The sequence below is a fragment of the Schistocerca gregaria genome, chromosome 7 (genome assembly GCF_023897955.1).
Source record: "Schistocerca gregaria isolate iqSchGreg1 chromosome 7, iqSchGreg1.2, whole genome shotgun sequence".
Lineage (NCBI taxonomy): Eukaryota > Metazoa > Arthropoda > Insecta > Orthoptera > Acrididae > Schistocerca > Schistocerca gregaria.
This window is the reverse complement of record NC_064926.1, coordinates 557,483,919-557,506,601: the sequence shown is the minus strand read 5'-3', so window position 1 is coordinate 557,506,601 and position 22,683 is coordinate 557,483,919. Positions and strand designations below refer to the sequence as shown.

The window sequence follows — 22,683 nt, the reverse complement described above, 5'->3', positions numbered from 1 at the left end:
GGCGTGCCCACGACTCTTGTGCAGGGACAGAAAGTGATGACGACGAGGCTGTCCACACTTGTGTACTGTGTGAAAGCAAGAGGCCTAAATAAAACGTAATACCTGATTCTACAATTGGCAGAACCATGTTTCAAAACCTTATCGTCACATCATTTCGTTGTTCCAGTCCTTATTTAAGCTTTAGAGATGAATTCATGCTAGTTCCCCATCTTACCCCGCATATGGGGCAAGATGGGGATTTGGTAGCTTATGTTTCAAATCGAGATATTTCTAACTAAATGTAACAAGTTTGCAGGTTTCTTTGCATGCTATTGTAATTCAATGGTTAAATAAACAAATGATAATCAAACCTACTTGAATTTGTTTGTTTTTGTCCCTTTTGTAAGGGTTTAAAGTTAGCTTCCCCATCTTGCTCCGCAAGGACATTTCATTTAAAGAAGGAAAGGACTGTCAAAGCAGCGATTATTGGACTGCGCCATGTACAAAACAAATATCAAATGTAAATCATGCATTTATTGTGTATTTGTCAATGTCTACAAGTTTAAAGCCAATTTGTTCAAAATAAATTAATATTTTGCGATGCAGTACTTTTCTTCTTATTCTTTTCTTTCACTAACCGAAAATGATGTTCAACTGTATTTGGGCTTTGTTACAGGTTCGCTCTTTATCGCGGTGTCTCGATTGTATTTGGGAGACCACTAATGTGTTCAACTTCTGATCTGTTAACCTATCTCTTACGAAATTCCACTGATTTGCTTTCATTTCCATTTTTGGATTCAAATAGGTCCCTTAGGTATTTTCATCTAAGATTCTGATTGCGTGAAGGCAATCCGGGTCAAAACGTCAATTAAGAAAACCCCTTCGCGTAATCAATCCGTACGTCTCCTGAACACAATCGAGAACCGACGCATTGGTGATCAGTTAATAATCTCTCTCTCTTTTTTTCAAGTTGTACTAAAAAACGGCCACACAGGATAGCCGTAAGTACGCAATCTAGCGTTAGGTTGCATTTTGTCAGTAAATATTACCAAACAACAGTTACTGCATCACTATTATTATTTACTACTATTTCTTATACAGAATAAGGAATCTCCTAACGCCAGACGGTCTGATGGGCCTATTTGCTTCCATGGGATAACGTATATGCAAGTAGATCCGATAGTATTCTGGCGTCTCCACCATATTTAGGCTGGCCTTCGGCTGCGGCAGGCCAGTTCATTCCTAGTGATTTCTTTATGCAAATATGCCAGTCGCTGCTGTGGTTCAACAGAGATCCGCCTGGAGCGGTCACAATACCTGACCACCGTCGCCCTGTCCCCTGCCAAGACTCTTCGCTACCTGCAGCAGCTAGGGTCCGTCTTTGACCAGGGTGTGGACTGCTGTGGACATTGTTGTTCGGGCAATCATTGTATTATGTTAGTCCGCCCCCACTAGCTAAGTGGTCAGCGCGACAGAATGTCAATCCTAAGGGCCCGGGTTCGAGTCCCGGCTGAGGAGGGATTTTCTCCGCAAGGGGCCTGATTGCCGTGTTCTCCTAATCATCATCATTTCACCGCCTTCGACACGCAAGTCACCGAAGTGGCGTCAAATCGAAAGTCCAGGCGAACGGTCTACCCGACGGGAGGTCCTAGTCACACGACATTTATTTTATCGTATTATGTTATTAACGTGGTGCTACAGAAGAATGCTGAATCGTAGAGGGAGACCTAGAGATGAGTACACTAAGCAGATTCAGAAGGATGTAGGTTGCAGTAAGTACTGGGAGATGAAGAAGCTTGCACAGGATAGGGTAGCATGGAGAGCTGCATAAAACCAGTCTCAGGACTGAAGACCACAACAACGACATGTTATCAACTTTAAAACATTCTTAGTGAATCCAGCCTTAAAGATTTGGTTATTCCAGTTTTGGCCTTCTGGCAGTTAATCATTTATTTTTCTCTCATTGGTATCTGAAATACCAAGTGAAATTTTATTTGTGCTGTGTTAATCAAACTCGACAATGGCCTTGCCTAAGTGTTCACACTGGTTCCTGTCGGGGCTTGCCTGGCACGTGGACGAGTGTCCTCTAGGTCTGCTAAGCACTGTTGAGGAGGAGGGTGAATTCAGCCCTTGTCAGGCCTATTGAGGAGCTACTTGACTGCTAAATAGTAGCAGCTCCAGTCACAACAACTGGCAATGGCCAGCAGAGCGGTGTGGTGACCACATGTTCCTCCATATCCACATCCAGTGACACCATTGGGGCTTCAAGGCCTGTACAGATGGAGAATGGTTCTTTTTTTGTTTTGAATCAAACTCTAGGAAGAAGGCTTGTGTTAATGAGTATTTCAATAAACTTTTTATGTATTGTTTACCTTAGGCTTTAATTTCTTTCTGCAACACTGGTGTGGGACATCATTAGATGACGAGGATAAAACATTTTTACTAGCTCCAGTGCCACTCTTGCTCAAGGTATTTGTTTTTTGCAGAGTCCATTTCCACTCTGGGTTCCCTTCCAGCAGACAGTGTCTTACTTGTGTTTTACATTTCCATGGTGGGCTCGCCTCCCATTCTCATTTTGGTATGTGTAATCCACACACAGCTTTCACGACTCTCCTTTCTGTACATATTCAATGTACACGTTTTGCAGATACCCTTCTTCTATCTACTGAAAGCGCATGTACTAGCAATGCACTTCCTGTGCCTGATAAACACGTTTACATCTCTTTCTCAAGCGTTTCTCCACTCAGATACACCCTTTGGGGGCAACATTCCGCTTTCTCAACTGCCTGCACACTCATATTCACCCTCCTCGTGCACCATTTTTCATTTTTCAAGTGCTCTTACGTTCTTCTACGGTCTACAGGTGAAATGACTTTCTTTTTCAAGTGCTCTTATCGATACCATACTGAAGCAGCCTTTTTTACTTTTCAGGTGCTTTTGTATACATCTCCCACTCCTCCAGATGCAAATTACTCTATCTTTCTCAGTCAGCTGTCGCACCATTTTCCATCCAATGGGTCTCTCCATATTCTCAGGTTCTCTCGAACCAGTATCAGCTATATGACCATGATACATCTGTTACTGATTTTGTTATCCTTGCAGGTTCCTTCTCAACAGTTCACTCCTCACCTGCCCCAACCACTTTGTGTCTGCTGACACCAACCTCAGGGTGGTTCCAGGATTCCTTCCCATGAACGCGGCCACTGGACCGCAACTGTGACAACCTTGGCTGCTTCCTACAGACATATGCTGCGACAGCTTCTCACCCTACATCTCCCAATGGCGTGGTATCGTTTGGGAAAGAAGAAGCCTAGCTGATCAATTTCCACAAAGATAGCATCGCTTTCTCTTCCTTTGGGGAGGGGGGAGGGGAGGTGGAGAAAGGAATGCAGTGTGTAGGTCGCCTACCCAAAGATGGACACGTGTAGGAGTTCTTCACCCTCCCACATTACACCAGCACTTCGCGGGTGGGTACACCACGAGTTGCACAGGTGACTGCAGCAAGCGCTAGCGCAGATACGTCAAGTGTCCACCTGGCCAAGAGATGGCATCTACATCTACTACTACATGACTACTCTGCAATTCACATCTAAGTGCTTGGCACAGGGTTCATCGAACCACAATCATACTATCTCTCTACTATTCCACTCCCGAACAGCGCGCGGGAAAAACGAACACCTAAACCTTTCTGTTCGAGCTCTGATTTCTCTTATTTTATTTTGATGATCATTCCTACCTATGTAGGTTGGGCTCAACAAAATATTTTCGCAATCGGAAGAGGAAGTTGGTGACTGAAATTTCGTAAATACCTCTCGCCGCGACGAAAAACGTCAATACTTTAATGACTTCCATCCAAACTTGCGTATCATATCTGCCACACTATCCCCCTTATTACCTGATAATACAAAACGAGCTGCCCTTTTTTGCGCCCTTTCGGCACAAGAATTTGCCAGTCTCAGAGACCTACTTGGGTATGCAGGGTCATATGTCCACAAGTAGTTCCACCAATATGACGGCATCTCCATAGTGCCAGGCGAGTTCGTTCCTGATGAACTCTCTGGGCAAATGCGCCGACTGCTACCATGGGTTTTCAATTCAGAGACTTTCCTGGAATCACTGCCCTGCCCAATCGCAATCCCCTGCTAAACTGCAGGACTCGTCATTACAAGGAGTAGCCAGTGTCCATCTTCGAGCTATTACTGAAGGAGCAACACGTTGGCTCCAACATCAACCAGCAGAGTTACATTAGGCCTCCCACTGAGGTGCCAAAAGGCCGTCATACTGAATGGAGATTATATTGAAAAATAGGTTCGTATAGCCAGAAGAGTGGGTATTAATATGGCATATTGGAATCCTCGAAAAATCCGACCTGCTTTAAGAAAAAAAGTGTTTCATTACTTACTGAACACCCCTCATATTTCAGTTAAAAGAGTTGATAGTTGTTAAATCTGATGGAAATGAGTGCCTGGAATTCCCTTTGAGAAAAATCGGGACAGAGGTACAAAAATCGTGGCCGAACTGAAAAACTAAGCTGGTCTGATGGCCAACTTAAATAAGAATAAACTTGTAGTAGCTTCAGTTGACATTAAATGAATACATATTTTTTAGCCATACACACTACTGGCCGTTAAAATTGCTACACAGATGACGTGCTACAGGGGCGAAATTTTCCCGCCAGGAAGAAGACGGTGTGATATGCAAATGATTAGCTTTTCAGAGCATTCACACAAGGTTGGCGCCGGTGGCGACACCTACAACGTGCTAACATGAGGAAAGTTTCCAACTGATTTCTCATACACAAACAGTAGTTGAGCGGCGTTGCCTGGTGAAACGTTGTTGTGATGCCTCGTGTAAGGAGGAGGAATGAGTACCATCACGTTTCCGACATTGATTAAGGTCTGATTCTAGCCTATCGCGATTGCGGTTTATCGTGTCGGGACATTGCTGCTCGCGTTAGTCGAGATCCAATGACTGTTACCAGAATATGGAATCGGTCGGTGCAGGAGGGTAATATGGAACGCCGTGCTGGATCCCACTGGCCTCGTATCATTAGCAGTCGAGATGACAGGCATCTTAACCGCATGGCTGTAACGGATCGTGCAGTCACGTCTCCATCCCTAAGTCAACAGATGGGTACGTGTGCAAGACAACAACCATCTGCACGAACAGTTCGACGACGTTTGCAGCAGCATGGACTCTCAGCTCGGAGACCATGGTTGCGGTTACCCTTGACGCTGCATCACAGACAGGAGCGCCTGCGATGGTGCACTCAACAACGAACCTGGGTGCACGAATGGTAAAACGTCATTTTTTGGATGAATCCAGGTTCTGTTTATAGCATCATGATGGTAGCATCTGTGTTTGGCGACATCGCGGTGAACGGACATAGGAAGCGTGTATTCGTCATCACCATACTGGCGTATCACCCGGCGTGATGGTATGGGGTGCCACTGGTTACACGTCTCGGCCACCTCTTGTTGGCACTGACGGAACTTTGAACAGTGGACGTTACATTTCAGATGTGCGACGACCCGTGGCTCTACCCTTCATTCGATCCCTACGAAACCCTACATTTCAGCAGGTCCTGTACGGGCCTTTCTGGATACAGAAAATGTTAGACTGCTGCCCTGGCCATCACATTCTCCAGATCCCTCACCAATTTAAAACGACTGCTGAATGGTGGTCGAGCAATTGAATCATCACAATACGCCAGTTTATACTCTTGATGAATTGTGATATCGTGTTTGCAGGTGGATTGGCAGCTGTACCTGTACACGCCATCCAAGCTCTGTCCGACTCAATGGCCAGGTGTATCAAGGCCGTTATTACGGCCAGAGGTGGTTGTTGTGGGTACTGATTTCTCAGGATCTATGCACCCATATTGCGTGAAAATGTAATCACATGTCAGTTCTAGTATAATATCTTTGTGCAATGAATACCTGTTTATCATCTGCATTTCTTTTTGGTGTAGCAATTTTAATGGCCAGTACTGTAATTTGGAACCATATAGAATAAGAAGGTGATCGGCTAAACATCTGAACATCTGCAGGTCAAATAAATGCGGGACAAAAGTTCTGAGTGCCGCACTGCAGCGCGCTGCTGACCTGCGTGCCTCCTGGAGGCGACGTTGTCGTGCTCGCCGCCCCCCTGCCCACGCTGCGGCTGCCCCCTGGAGTAGAGGGTCAGCTCGCGATGCGGCTTGGCGTGCCTGCCGAAAGCGCATGCGCAGCACAGCCCCAGGACGCGCCGCACGCCCTCCCAGCTGTGGCCGCAGCCGGTGGCGCCGTCCATGCGCACAGACCACTCGCCGTTTCCCTCATCTCCTGTAACACATCGTTATAATAATCAGTCTCCTGTTGATAGTTTTGTACAGTAATATTGCTAGTCACAAAGAGATATTTAGAATGTCGATAATTTAACATGGATGCATACTCTCTCTCTCTCTCTCTCTCTCTCTCTCTCTCTCTCTCTCTCTCTCTCTCTCTCCCTCATACACACACACACACACACATACACTTTATTCTATCCATTGCTAAACTAAAGTCATTCACTACAGTTCCATGATACAATTTTCACTAATACAGCGACTGATGAGGAAAGTTTGTGTATGTAACAGGTGGTTATAATTAAACTTTCCCTATATAGCACGTTATAACACGGAAACTAATTACTATATGAGAACCAATCTAGATAGCATTAATGTCAAGGACAAGGGGAACAGGAATAATGCACACTCAATTCAGATGAAGCACTATTAATGTGCTGCTTCGATACATCATACCATTACATACCAGTACCATTACTGCTACAAAAAGGGGCTCAATATGGAACCCATCAGTGTCAATAGAAGTCTGAAACCGCAGGACTGTATTCTGTGCAGCAGAACTAAGCATGTCCGTAGGTATGCTTGCTATGTCTCTTGATATGCTGCACTTCAGATCAGCACATGTGTGAATGTTCCCCTGGTAAACCCTGTCGTTCACGTTTCCCCACAACCAGAAATCACAGGGAGTGAGATGAGGTGATCATGCTGGTCAGGCATTTGGAAACGATTGCCTGACAGTTCGATCCTTTTGAAATGTGTTCTAGAGAAGCAGGTGAACTTCACAATCAATGTGTGGTGAGGCCCTATCTTCCACTAAAACTGTTCAGTTAAATGCATCTCTCTCCTGTATGGCAGGTATAACATGCTGGCAAAGCATATCACAGTAACACTGACCAGTCACACTGTATGTCTTTTTTCCTTGAACTCCCAGCTGTTAAAAAAAGAATGGGCCAATGATGAATGTAGCTTTGAAGCCATGTTCACCATAGAAAATGAACACACAGTGAAGATCCCCACACTCAGCAATACTGTGTGTTCACCTCACCTGTCAGAGAAAAATTAGTTATGTCTGTCCTCGTAAACTTCAGTTCTGTGAGAATGTGGAGAGCAAAGTCAATATGTAATTGTGCATCCTGTGGTACATGCTGCTGTATGACATGGTTCTCGCACAATACTGTTTGAGAAGCACTTTCCATACAGTGGATCACGGGATGTTCAATTGTTGTGACACAGCACGTGCACCGCCTGACGATCGGGAATTGCGTGCAGTGTTGTTTGCCATAGCAACAGCGATTTCACTAACCAGCTGTGGTGCAGGTAGTCATCGGCTTCCTCCAAGAGCGAGCCCAGTTCTCCAGTTGATTAAAACTTTTTCATCATTCTCTGCACAGCAGGTGGAGAAGAGGACCCTTCTGTAATCCATTCAGTCAGCAATATTCTTTAAGTGCAGCTGCAGCTTTACTGTTGTTTTGATAATAGAGCGGCAACAATAATGCCCTGCTCCTTTTTTGCAAGATCATGTTGACACGTTAACAAGTGCACTGCGACTGGTCAGGTGCAGGAGAGTATGAATCATGATGACTGATCGCGGCGCCTGGGGGCCATAGTTGGAACTGGATGGTGGCACTGTGACGCATGGCGATCATGCAGCCCATACTCTGGACGCTAATGCTAGCAAGTTTGGTACTTGTACAGTAATTAGTTTCTGTGTTATAACATGTCAAATAGGAAAAGCTTAATCATAATCACCTGGTAATTTAGAAATATGTCATGCAAATTAATTGAGCAATGATGAATTGAGATTCATCACAACTGTGAAAACTATGCCATTGCTCTCTAGGGTTAAGGAGTGAATGGCAGCATTCTTTTGAAGCACAGTTCTGCACCATGTGACTCAACCCTACTTAAATAATGCAGACTCAATTCAGTTGAAGCACTATTAATGTGCTGCTTCGATACATCTTACCATTAATACCAGTACCATTACTGGTGCAAAAAGGGGCTCAATATGGAACCCATCAGTGTCAACAAGAGTCTGAAAAAATAGCATTCCATTCTGTGCAGCAGAACAAAGCATGTCCATAGGTATGCTTGCTATCTCTCTTGATATGCTGCACTTCAGATCAGCACATGTGTGAATGTTCCCCTGGTAAACCCTGTTCTTCAGGTAGCCCCACAACTAGAAATCACAGGGACTGAGATCAAGTGATCATGCTGGCCAAGCATTTGGAAACGATCGGCTGATAGTTCGATCATTTCCAAATATGTTCCAGAGATGCAGGTGAACTTCACAACCAATGTGTGGCGAGGCCCTGTCTTGCATGAAAACTGTTCAGTTCTATGCATCTCTCTCCTGTAGGGCAAGTATGACATGCTGGCAAAGCATATCACAGCTACACTGACCAATCACACTGCACGTCTTTCGTCCTTCAGCGCCAATCTGTTGAAAAAGAATGGGCCAATGATGAATGTAGTCGTGAAGACACACCTTATGGTGATATGTTCACCATACAAAGAAACTTCACGCACAGTGACTGGAGGTGAAGATCCCCACACTCAGAAATATTGTGTGTTCACCTAACCTGTCGAAGAAAAATGAGTTTTGTCTGCCCTCGTCAACTTCAGTCCTTGCGAGACCGTGGAGAACAAAGTCAATACGTAATTGTGCATCCTGTGGTACAAGCTGCTGTACGGTATGGATCTCATACAGATACTGTTTGAGAAACACTTTCTATACAGTGGACCATGGAATGTTCAATTATTGTTCAAAAAATGGTTCAAATGGCTCTGAGCACTATGGGACTAACTGCTATGGTCATCAGTCCCCTAGAACTTAGAACTACTTAAACCTAATTAACCTAAGGACATCACACACATCCATGCCCGCGGCAGGATTCGAACCTGCGACAACAGCAGTCGCACGGTTCCGGACTGCGCGCCTAGAACCGCGAGACCACTGCAGCCCGTTTTCAATTATTGTGACACAGCATGCGCACCACCTGACGACTGGGAATTGTGTGCAGTGTTGTCTGCCATAGCAACAGCGATTTCACCAACCACTGGTGGTGCAGCTGGCCATTGGCCTCCTCCCAGAGCGAGCCCAGTTCGCCTATCATGCTCTGCACAGGAGGTGGAGAAAGAGGACCCTTCTGTAATCCATTCAGTCAGCAATATTCTTTAAGTGCAGCTGCAGCATTACTGCACCAATAATTTCCTGCTCCTTTTGTCCAAACTCATGTTGATATGTCAACAAGTGCACATCAACTGGTCAGGCGTGTGAGACTATGAATCACGATGACTGATCATAGCACCTGGTGGCCATAGTTGGAACTGGATGGTAGTGCTGTGATGTATGGCGGTCATGCACCCCAAACTCTGGATGCTAATGCTACCAAGTTTGGTACTTGTTCAGTAATTAGTTTGTGTGTTATAACATGTGAAATAGGGAAAGTTTAATTATAATCACCTGGTAATTTAGAAATATTTCATGCAAATTAATTGAACAATGATGAATTGAGATTCACCACAACTGTGAAAACGATGCCATTGCTGTCTAGGGTCAGGGGTGAATAGTAGCATTCTTTACAAGCACATCTCTGCACGATGTGACACAACCCTACTTAAACTGAGTGTATGCAAATGTTTCCTTCCTTTGATACATCGACAATGGGTGTAATGTGTTTGGCATAGCATGCCCAGTTTGGACACATATTAATGTTTTAGAGAGATTATTTGTTTGGACACTCTGAAATTATACACAGCACTGGTAAACGTATCTTTACTGCTGAGAAAGAGATATAGGCCTTATACAATAAAAAAAGTAATTTGGTATGTTAGTTATATTTTGTGTGGATCAACGTATAACCTAAAGTGCACCAATCGAAAAGTAGCAGCAATGTCGATGAACATTGATGGATTCTTGAGCTTCTTAAAGAATGAAACAAAAATTGGCACAATCTTCTTGAAACCTTGAAAATAAAGGATGGAAAGGGATTCATAAATGTCTTTATAACTATTTCCAAATACTTCTGTGGAGCTTTGAAGTCCCAGTTTACAAAAACAAAGATTACAATTACAGACTACTAATTTTCGGTTCCCTGAGATTGTACATCAGTCATCGTTCACTGCAGAGTCCTCAAACAACTGGCAGTGATGTACTTAACTTTGAATTATTGTAATAAATATGAAAAATAATGAAAATATAAGCACTACATCATCAAACTGCGAGGTGAGAGCAAAAAATTTGAAAAGGTCAAAGACTTTATTCTTTTAAAAGGTAGTTTTCCGCAATCATTTGAGAACTACTTGTAAGGTGTCAGGCAAATCCAACACCTTACATGAAAACCCTGACATGATAAGCAAATCTACTAGTATGTCACATAGCTCCGAATAAATCGTGACATTAAATTAACCAAAGTAATACGAGTAACGAGTGAGCAAATGGAATACCACAGAGTAACACAAGAATGCCTAAATGCATGTCGTACCTTCCCACCGTGAGGCAGACGCAGTTCCGAGGGGAGAAACGAGGACAGAAGCCGAGAGCAGAACCGTGTTAAGCTAGAAAAGAGAGGGGCTGGGCACCCACGCCGCGAGCCTACCTGTACAACTATACAACCCGCACGTTTTAGCGTGAGGCTTTTTCGCGTCTCAGGTATGTCAAGGACAACCCCCAGCCCATGTTAAAAGCTAGAGCCCTCCAGAAAAGCAGTATAGATCTTACGATAAGACAAAAAGGGCCACTACCACCCGCAAGTTTTAGCGTGAGACTTTTTCGCGTGTCTGTTACATTAGGATCACTCCCCAGCCCATGTTAAAAGATAGAGCCCTCCAGAAGAGCAGTATAGATCTTACGGTAACGCTAAAAGGACCACACTAGCTGCAGGTTTTAGCGTGAGACTTTTTAGCGTCTCTGTTACGTTGCAAACTTTAAAAACATTGCCCCACCACGAAAAGTATAACGTTTCTTATTGGATAGACAGAATTTTTGTAGGCGGAGCTTAAGGTTAACATTGAGACCCTGATTGGTCAGATGAAAACATAGCCAGATAGTTTTTTTAAACTAACTTCGGTAAATTGTAGTAAGGAGAAGTGAGGGAGAGTTGGTTCCGAGACGGCGGGCTGGATGGCTGCTGCGCCGGCCGCTGCTGCCCTGACGCTGCTTAAACACCGACAAGGTAATGAACGCACGCGATGCCGCATTTTTGAGCGCATAAGGCTTCACTCAGAACTGCAGAAGTCTCATCTGTTACACCCCCTTTTTGCGTAATACTAGTGTCGATCGTTAATTAAAACTCATGGTGTTCACATTTGCCACTTGAGGTAAAGATCTGAAACGCGATGATTTTTCTATTTTATAGTTATTGAGAAGCCACATCAGCCACTGTAATTTACGACAAGTTAGATAAGTAATTAAAGATAATTGAGGGTCACTGTAGACCATTTTGATAGTTTTTTCTTTTGTGAAACTTAAATTTAACCTAGATTATAGATGTGATATGGCATAGGTCATCCTTCGATCGATTGTAGAACTTGGAAACCCATTCAGGGAATATTCGTTCACATTTTTGTTGAACGCAGTTGGTTTTTACCATCCTGTATTAAAACATTTCCTTTTATCAATGGTGCAATTTATAAATGATGTTTTGTGAGTAGAATAAAGTTTCCAATGGTAAACTTAACTGCTTTTTCGACGTTATTTTACCAGCTAACTAAAAATAGGAAAGCCTTGAACCCTTTCCACTATATTTAGTTAGAATTAAGATTCTTTTACAGGGAGTGCAGTGGAGCTGACGCTGAGATCATTTAGTATTTGGTTATATCATCGCTAGTCTCACTGAACTCTTCTGAATTCTACATGTCATGTGTGGTCTGGCGTCTCCTTACCAGCAACAGGTCCCAGGTTCAAACTAGTTAATTCCCTAAAAAACACGCTCAGAGCGTCGTTGCGCGAAAGTGGTAGGGAGACACGATATAGTACAATCAGACACCACCATGAATGTTTAGATACTGCATAGGTAAAAAACATGTGAATCCAAAATCTGTGACTAAGTTTTTATACAAAATACAAAATGTTTTCCAAAACCCTCCTTTGCCCTAGATGAGTCGGCCTTGCCATAATGGTAACAGCGGTCTGGTCTCGTAAGTTGAATACTACTCCATACGTCCTTCATGTGACATGTAGTACTGGCAGAAGGCGTCAGTTTGTTTCCCATCACAAAGAAAATGATATTTCAAGTGGAATTTTATGTGCTCAATCCACAGAGCAGTCTCAAATTAGTCTAGTGCGGTATATGTTTTATCAGAGTCTAACACGGACAGTGGAACACGGAAAATGACCGGTATTCTGTAGGAATAAAGATTGGTTCCTAGAGAAAGAAATGCTACAATCGTCAACTGCAAAAAGCCACATGATACCTACAGTGTGAGCCACCACATTGTTATTATAGTTTGGAAACAATAACTACCCTGTTGAGCTTATCCAAGATAACTTGACCTCTGCTTAAAGCATTTTCAAAAATCATCGACAAAATATTCTATTCAAGAGTGGTTAGCCATCTCAGCAGTAATGGGATACTTAGCAAATCACAGTTTTGATTTCAAACATGCTGTTCCACTGAGACAGCAGTATACAAACAATGGCTGTGAGCATTGTGGGACTTAATTGCTGAGGTCATCAGTCCCCTATAACTTAGAACTACTTAAACCTAACTAACCTAAGGGCAACACACACATACATGCCCGAGGCAGGATTCGAACCTACGACCGTAGCCGTCACGCGGTTCCGGACTATAGCGCCTAGAACCACTTGGCCACTCCGGCCGGCAGCAATATACAGTTTCACTGCCAACATAATATAACCTTTAAATAGTAAAGTGTCAAAAATAGGAATTTTCTGTGACTCATCCAAAGCGTTTGATGGTGTGAACCATGACATTACATTACAGAGATTACAATTCTATGGTATAAATGGAAAAGCATACGAGTGGTTTAAGTCATATCTACCGAACTGTTTCTTTACATGGTTGAAGTGATTCAAGGCAGTTTCCCACTTCAACTAACTGGGGTGAAATTACATTAGGTGTTCCACAGGGTAAGATCATGGGTCCCATTCTGTTCCTGGCATATATGTGAATGACCTCCATTCTTATCTGAAATAAGAAGCTAAACTGACACTGTTTGCTGATGATACAAGCATCGTCATTAATCCAGTAAAAGAAACTCCAATAAAAAGCGATACAAGTAATGTCTTTGGAAAAGTTATTGGTTGGGCTTTTGTGAATGGGCTTGCTCTGGACTTTGAAAAATCACAGTACATCCAATTTTCTACTGCAAGGAGTACAGTTCCTTCAGTAAATATAACACATCAGCAGAAGTCAGTAGTCAGGGTAGAGCGTACTAAGTTTTTGTGTGTACATGTAGATGAAAATTGTAACTGGAAAATTCATATTTTGGATCTCCTAAAGCGAATAGCTTCAGCAACATTTGCACTCAGAATAACTGCCAATTTTGAAGATATAGAAATTAGCAGGCTAACATAGTTTGCATATTTTCACTCTCTGATGTCACACGTATTAATATTTAGGGGTAACTCAACACTTAGGAAAAAGTATTCACTGCTCAAAAGAAAGTGGTTAGAATAATGTGTGGGGCTCATTGTCACACATCTTATAGGCATCTGTTTAAAAGGTTAGGAATTCTTACAACAGCCTCACAGTACGTTTACTCAGTAAAGAAATTTGTTCTCAACAACATGGACCAGTTTAAAAACAACAGTGATAGTCATGATTATATTACCACAAGAAAGGAAGGTTCGCACTATCCTCTACTTCACCTATCTTTGGCACGGAAGGGGATAAGATGTGCTGCTGTGAAACTTTTCCATAAATTACCATATGAAATAAAATGCCTGACAGACAGCAGTAATAGTTTAAAATAAATTGAAATCATATCTCCTCGACAACTCCTTCTATATCATAGATGACGTCTCGCACAGGAATATATAAATATATAGGTATACTGTACCCATTTTTTGTCATTAAAGGAATAGGTTACATAATAAAAATTTTAAGCTTAAAAAAAAGCGCTTGATTCATGTGTACGTTTCTTATGCGCTTCATACGTTCCACATCATAACGGTTACCGGATGATTGACCAATGGAACACGTAAGTACCTGACTGCAGAAACACATCCTCGTCCTCAGCACCGGGTACGGTGACCAGACGTCAGGATAAATCCAGACATGTTCTCCTTTTTATCTGGGGTCCGCGTCTATTTTTAGATTATTCTCCTTCTCGCAATGTGATGCCGGAGTCAGCCGAGATAAGCACTACTCAACACGTCCTACATGTGACACGTATTGCTGGCAGATGATGATCATACTCCGAAAAGCATAGGAGGCAATGCGAGGGACTCTCACCGCCGTACTAGGCAAGGTCCTAGTGCAGGTGGTTTGCCATTGCCTTCCTCCGACCGTAATGGGGATGACTGATGATGATGAAGACGACACAACAACACCCAGTCATCTCGAGGCAGTAAAAATCCCTAATCCCGCCGGGAATCGAACCCGGGACCCTTTGCGCGGGAAGCGAGAACGCTACCGCAAGACCACGAGTTGCGGACGTTACTGTCAGAAGGTGTCAGTAAAGTTCATGCAATGTTGACGCAAAGTTGAGCGTAATAACATTATATTTGCAATCATTCGCGTCCTATTGCTCATTTCTTATATTCCTTATCTACAGGTGGCAGTAGGATAGTCGATTTTATCGATATTTCACTACAGATGATAGATCGATCCACAAGCGAGTGCATATATCGGTTATTTAAAATTTCGTTCATTATTTTCAGTTCCAAATTCACACTGTCTTGGCTTAGCATTGTAGACATCATGTCGTGGACTCAGTACTCATGTATGAGTGTGATTTGCTGTTTGTTGACAATCTCTTTGTTGATTCGGAGTGTGGCTTTGATAAAAAAGTTAAACTTTTAATGGAAGAAGCTATGTTGCTATATAAATCGTGCCATGAACATTTAAAACGATGGCTCTATACATTTGACTACTTTTCTTGTTCCACATGGATGGTTATTAAAAAAGGTGTTAACTGTAATGATGCAGAAAATAGCCTTTTGCATTTGCAAGATGAATTTGCAGCTTTTGAAACTGAAGATTTAAAATGTTTTGACCAATTCTGTAATTTTAGGCAATTTCTAAATCAAAATTGTAACGATCCTGATCTTGTAGTTAAAAATGGGCCAAGTATTTTTGTGAAAGTGAGTGTGTTGATTTTATTTCAGAATTGTTAAGGCTTGCCGAATATTTTTCAATGTTTCAGGGGCCAATGCAAATGCAGAAAGAGTGTTTCCGCTCATTACAACACAGTGGACTAATGACAGGAATAGGCTGAACCTTGAATCTGTTAAAGGCACGTTCATGGTCCAGTATAATTTAAAAGAAATTTACTATGTATCTCTTTATACTATCTGCTAAGCAAGCCTACACGTCTACAGAAAATTGGATCTGCCAAGAAGTACCAATAAAAGTTAAAGAGTGTATATTATGTCTATTAATTAATTCATTTATTAAATTTGAGCGTATGTTTTCATGTGTGCCCATTTTCTAACTTTGTCTTCCTTTTTTTGAAGCTATTTGTCCTCTTTTTTTAAGCGTCTGCATCTAGTCACCCTATCACTGCTCAAGTGCAGCCCTCTGTTGCAAAGGGTCGGCCGTCTCAGTACATTGTAGCACACCGAGTTGTGAGTTCCGTCTGTTGTGACCGAAAGATTCTCTTCCCTCGGTCGACCACACTGTGGGAATGGAGGCTTGCGCCTGCTGGCTGCACTGCAACTTATAATTTCGATAGTGGTCATAGTGACTGAAATTTCTATACGTAGCAACAGTACTGCACAAAATTCGAATAGTTTATAATGAAAAATAGGGGTCAGTATAATTTTGCGTTTGGAAGACTTAGGCTATACATTGCTGTACACAAAATGTACATACCATATTGATTTTTTTAAAACTCGAGACGAGATCTATCTATCTTCAGTCCCCAGAAAATAAACTGTATGTAGTGCATTCACTTCCAGTCGCGTGTGCAAACGATAGAGTGAAAGTGAAATATTCGCAACATCCCTCATATCTCATGAAAGGATCAAGATATCAAAGTGAGTCTTTGGCTCATGGTAACAGGCAAAGCAGAGAGTATGCTGCCATAGAGTTAACATGCAAAACTTCCTTATCTACTGTGATATAAGAACAACTACAGAGTGTTCAATGAAATAATGTAATTATTGAAGGTCCATCGATGGATAATCAAATGAGACTTAGTATGGGTTTGAAGCAACATCAGTGAAGGAATCACGCATTAATTTTTGTACAGAGTGTAAACTACTGACCTGACTTGTCCTCAATTGCCTGCTTAATGACGGACTGTTTCGGGTTTCTGTCGTAGTTGCAACTATATTAAAATGTTAATGAAATTAAACTGCGTAAACCCCACTGTGTTATTATCAAATAAGCTAATTTTAACACAACAAGAGGAATAAATAAAGTCAGGCGAAAATAAATCGCTCCTTCTTCTGTAATTTCAGTGTACTCCTGTAACAAATTGTGTTGTTAATAATAAATGTTTGACTTGTCGAATTATTGGTTGTCCTGCCATAACCTGTTACTACGATCATTTGCAGACTCGCTAGCTGTGGCATGGAAGTTATGTCAGACAGGGGTTCGTGTGAAGGCTTAAGTTGTAGAACAGTGATCGCCACATCGTCGACAGGATCTACCGCTAGTTTGCGGGGAAACTGCCAGTGGATGGCAGTGACGCGCAGGTTGGCCATTCTGGATTGCTCCGCTGGGCTCACACGTCAGACCGCAGTCACGACGGCAACTGTTTGTTTCTCCCGCAAACCTGCAATTGTCAAACAAGATCCTACATCTTCATTTCCATCTATACCCTGCAAACCACTTTGAGGTGCATGGCAGAGGGTACGTACCACTGCACCAGTTATTATGGTTTCTTAGCGTGGGAAGAATGATTGTTTGAATGCCTGTGTGCGTGCAATAATTATTTAAATTCTATCTTCTCGATCCCTGTGTGAGCGACACGTAGGAGAATGTAGCACATCCGTAGAGTAATTGTTTAAAGCCGATTCTTGAAACTTTGTTAACAGACTTTTTAGGGGTAGTTTACGTATGTCTTCAAGAGTCTGCTACTTGAGTTCCTTCAGTATCCCTGTGACACTCCCCCATGGATTAAACATACCTGTCACCATTCGTGCTGTCTTTCTCTGTATACGTTCAATATCCCCGGATAGTCCTATCTGCTATGGGTCCCACACACTTGAGCAATATGTTAGGATGGGTTACACGAGTGATTTGTAAGGAATGTCTTTAGTACACTGATTGTATTTCCCCAGTATTCTGCCAATAAGCCGAAGTCTACCAGCTGCTTTACCCATATCTGAACGTAACTTATCATTCATTTCACATCCCTACAAATTGTTACAGACAGGTATTTATTTGAGTGATTCTTTGATATTATAGTCATAGGATACCACTTTCTCAGCCTGATAATTGATTGTATTGTGTGACGTTGTGTATGTTATGTTTTTCGAGTATATATCAGACATTTGCTAACGTGCATAGTTTGATTTACGCATTGATATTAAGTTAGGTTTGTTCTAATATTGGCATTTTTATGCAAAACACAAAAAAACTTATCACTTTCATTTGGAGAGGGAAACCGAATACTTCTTAACCCAGGTAAAGGACAAATGTGCTGCCTCTGCTGTGCAAGTGGATCAGATGGGAACAAAGGGAACGTCGAACGTAACTTCTGAAGTGTTCATCAGGGATTGAACAAGATTTCCCACTCGATCCTGCTGTTGGGGAAAAAGTGAGGCAGCTAAAATACAAACGTAATACTCTACAACCGACTTTTTTTAAACCGTCAGACAACGACAAAGCAGCAACTAAGGCGTCATTTAGAGCGTCAAAAATTATTGCACAGAATAAGAAATCTTACGAAGCGAATGAATCAAAACTGTTTCAGTTGATAGTTTCAAAAATGAAATTGAGGTAATGTTTGCTATTAAAACTGTACAGCTTTCTGCAAATACAATAATGAGAATGGTTGAGGTTACCAGTTCTGACGTTATTTCACAACATAAAACTGATTTTGATCGCTGCAACTTTTTTTCCCCCACCAACTGGACTAACCGACTGATACAGTTTCTGCGGTTCAGTTGGCCGTTTTCCAAGAACGGTTTTTGAAAATTTAGAAATAGTAGAGGAACTGGTAAAAATTATACCACTAACAGAAGGCTCTACGGGGTAGGGCATTTTTTCAGTATTTAAAGCTTTTGTAAAATCTGAAAAGTTTCTAGGCAACAAACAAATGTAAGTTTTTTTTAAAGTTCTTGTCCCTGTTCTAGTATATTGTGGCAGCTCAAAGTGGGATGTAAAAACGACACGGTAGCTCAGAAGTTTCCTAAGTTTGGCGACCACTGCTCTAGAGCCGTGTGGTATCGTATTGACATCGCTTTGCCATACTAAAGTTGGCAACGCAAATCGTACCACAGACATTAGTGTGATCTCGCTGCAGTCCACAACGATGTACGAGAGGGCACCTGAAGATTACACCATAGCAGCATCCTCAGACTGAGGTCAATATAGAGATGAGTCTGTGAGAGCTCTGCCCCAGTTCGTGGTCTCATCTGAAGGAGTCAGCATCGTAACATAGGACCAACGTGATAGTTAAAGTTTCTGTTGGAATTATTTAGTCAAATATGGAACGCTGTACTGCAACAGAACTGTTAGTTAGTTAGTGCATCAAGTGATGCTTTGCTAATCCATGACATTTGTCAGTTATCCAGTACTCCAGTGGAGAAGAAGTGTATCAATGTCAAATAAATCTTCTATTTATTTATGTACAGTCAGATCCACAAGAAAGTGAACGCCATAATTTTCAATGTAACTTCTGGAGTGACATCTCTGGTAGTGGTCCCGAATCTGTAATCAGTGCGATTTTGCAGTGTATTGATAAACACTGTGAGAACTGACTGTTTTGTTTTGTCGGTTAGTCCACCCCGATAACTGAGTGGTGTCGGCACAGTAGCTCGGCGTGTTTGGTCAGAGGGTTAGCTGGTCTCTGTAATAAAAAAAACTGAGTTAATCGATCAACAACGAACTTAAACGGATGTCTTACGACATCCGCCCCGAGAAAATGCAACGAACAAATATTTAAAAAAATACAAAAAATGGGTCAGTGTGATGGAGTGCCATCCAACGGGCCCGGGTTCGATTCCCGGCTGGCTCGGAAATTTTCTCCACTCAGGAACTGGGTGTTGTGTTGTCTTCATCATCATTTCATCCCCATCCGGCGAGCAGGTTCCCCAATGTGGTCGTCGAATGTAATAAGACCTACAACAAGGTGGCCAGACATGCCCCACAAGGGGCCTCCCGGCCAATGACGCCAAACGCTCATTTCCATTTTTTTTGTTGGTTGCAGTTTACAATGAGTGCAAAATACGAGTATGTGAAGTGTCACGAGACAGTGCTCCTCGTAAATCATCCACAGGGACCAAAGCTTTCATATGCAGCTGCCGCTAAAATTCTTAGAAAGTCGAATAACATTCGTTGCGAAGTGGGTCAAACGATATTTGGGGGTTGGAAACGTGGATGATTTACCGGAGAGACGGCAAAGATGCCAAGCTATTTATAATAGTGCCTTTTATTTCAGGCAGATAACAGCGTACACTTACTTGTGGAACTGACTGTAATAAAGTGAGCTAATATTTCATGTGTTCTAATTTGATGAGCCTGGTCCCAGAGCGATGAAACAATGCACAGTGCTGGCTGAAAGAAAATAGTTGCCCCTGGTCGCTTACAAACTGTATCTCTCTTACCGTGCTCCCACGATGGCATGGGAGCCCACATCACTACCTCTGTCCCCTCCCGCACCGCGACTTCTGCACCACTAGAGACCGAATACTACTGTATGCACTCTAACACTCGACTGGGATGACACGCAAAATGTTGTGTACATAGTTCCGCGTAGTCAGCGCGTACACAACTTTCCCACTAGAGGGCGCCCCGCTAAGCATAACAGTGCAGGCACGGCGCTTGTTCATCTTCGCACTACGAGATGGCGCTGCCATAGATACGGACAAAATTCTGCTTCCGCCTATCCGCATATTAATATGTAACGCAGCCAATGAGATTGCTGCTAACGTAGAACCTTTTCTCCTCGCGGATCACGCACGCGCAGTGATACCTGAATGCCCGAGGTATTATAATGAGTGTACAGACCTCCGATTAGTCAGTCTGCATTAGTCTGCATTTATCTGCACCTGTCTGTACCAGTCTATAGTCAAGTTTCAGTCTGCACCTAATAGGATTACCATACTCCTGTACATAGCCATGAAGATAAATGAATAGACACTTTGTGAAGTATCAGAGATATATGAGAATAAGATTAACGTTCCAAGACCAAAGGAACTTCAGATTGTCAATTGTAAACAGCATCCAGAACCAAGTTACGTAATGTCTATGCTTTTTATTATTTTAATAAATGTGTGTGAAAATTAATCAAGTTCTGTTTAAAGTTAGTCACTGTCAATCTGCTACTCTAAGCGTGCAAGTGGTATTTCTATCGTCTGACCTAACGGCAGAAGATAAAAAGACCACGAGACATGTTGCTGACACTCGCCTACGTCGTTAGAGCGACAAGTCAAATAACTGATGGTGTGTGTACGGAAGGTCCCACAGCACGCACACCACACAGAACTAGTGAGAGACGACCCTGGCGGCCGCGACTCACCCTGGCGGCGCTCCTGCAGCAGCGTGGCGACCACGGCGACCGAGTAGAGGGGCAGCGCGCACCACTCGTCCACGTACACGTGCGTCACCAGCGTGGCGCGCACCGACGCTCCAGCTCCAGCTCCAGCCGTGGGCTGCGACTCCAGCAGCAGGCTGCGCAGCGACCACGGCCCGCCCCACTCCTGCGGCGGCTCGCACCTGCAGGCACACGAGGCGCCCTGCTCAGCATCCCAAATGTACATCTACGTCCACACATGCAGTACTGGCCACTGCAATTGCAACACCGTGCAACAAACATTAAATTACGAGCGGTATTTAATAAGTGAGGTAACACATTTTATGCTTCTCGCCGAGTGTTACTTGAAAAAATGCAGACTTTGTTGTGGTATATCTTGGAGTATTCTTGGTTCAGCCCCTATACGAGGTGCGAGAATGAAGTAATGAGATTGATTTTCTTTGCAAGATGTGGCAACCCCTAGGGCTTGCGTGGGCACATTATCTTTGACCTTGGTCTACAAGCTGATTCTAGTCCAAGCGGCACATTGATGCAACTGCACAGTCGTGAGTAGTCCTGTAATAAGGTCCATTTGGGTTACATGCAGTATCTTAAGATTTTCCCTTATAATGATTTCTGCATGTTTTTCCATATCTAAATGCTGTCCGAAGAGCGATTTATTATGTGCTGTTCCAGTAGTATGTTCTTTAAATCTGGTATTAAAACTTCTACCTGTTTGCCAGATGTAAATTTTGGTACAATCTTTGCAAGTCAATTTATAAATACCTGATTTAGCAAGCGTCTTGTTTTTAACATCTCCTATACTACGCCTAAGACTATTAGATATGATATTTGTAGAGAAAGCAATCGTAACATACGAATTCTTGAAGTTTGTTTATCTTATCTGATATAGTCCCCATCTTCGCAAAAGTTCTCTTGTCGGGTATTTTCGGCTGTTTGCCGTGTATTTTCTGTTGTATCGTCTCTACTATACTTGCGTTATATCCATTTGATATCGCAATTTGCTTTAAGATGTTAATCTCCTTCTGTCTCTGGTCTGGTGTTAGTGGTATTCTGTTCAACCTGTGTATCATTGTGAAGAAGAAAGCTTTTTTATATCTATTTGGGTGGCATGACGTTGTAGGGATAATGGTATCTGCAGTGGTAGGTTTCCGTTAGATGCCAAAGTTGTGGTGTCCATTATCGTTAAAAATAGTTAGGTCTAAATAATTTATAGATTTATGTTGTTCATGTTGAACCGTGAAAGTAAGTATTCGGTGTATGCTGTTCAACATTTCCGTCAAATTATTTATCTCCTTTATTGTACCGTTAAATAATATTAGAATGTCATCAAAATATCGCTTATACTATATAATTTTCTGGCGTATGCACGGATGATCTTTCAAAAATATAACTTCTTTATATTGATGAAAATGTCGGCTATCGTTCCTGCCAGTGAATTGCCCATAGCTAGGCCGTCTTTCTGTTGATATATCTGATCATTAAATGAAAAATTGTTAAAACTTAAGTCTGTCTCAAGAAGATTCGTTAACTTTTATCTTATC

General features: G+C 42.5%; 1 protein-coding gene across 1 annotated transcript in view; it reads right to left on the bottom strand.

Moving 5' to 3' along the window:
* The window catches only part of LOC126282475 (uncharacterized), a 392,608-nt gene that overhangs the window by 13,157 nt on the left and 356,768 nt on the right, over positions 1 to 22,683 (bottom strand). The window contains exons 4-5 of the mRNA XM_049982132.1: positions 21,125 to 21,321; positions 6,084 to 6,302 (exon numbers count right to left, since the gene is read on the bottom strand). Coding sequence (XP_049838089.1) covers positions 6,084 to 6,302; positions 21,125 to 21,321 — 416 coding nt within the window. The remainder of the gene's footprint in view (positions 1 to 6,083; positions 6,303 to 21,124; positions 21,322 to 22,683) is intronic.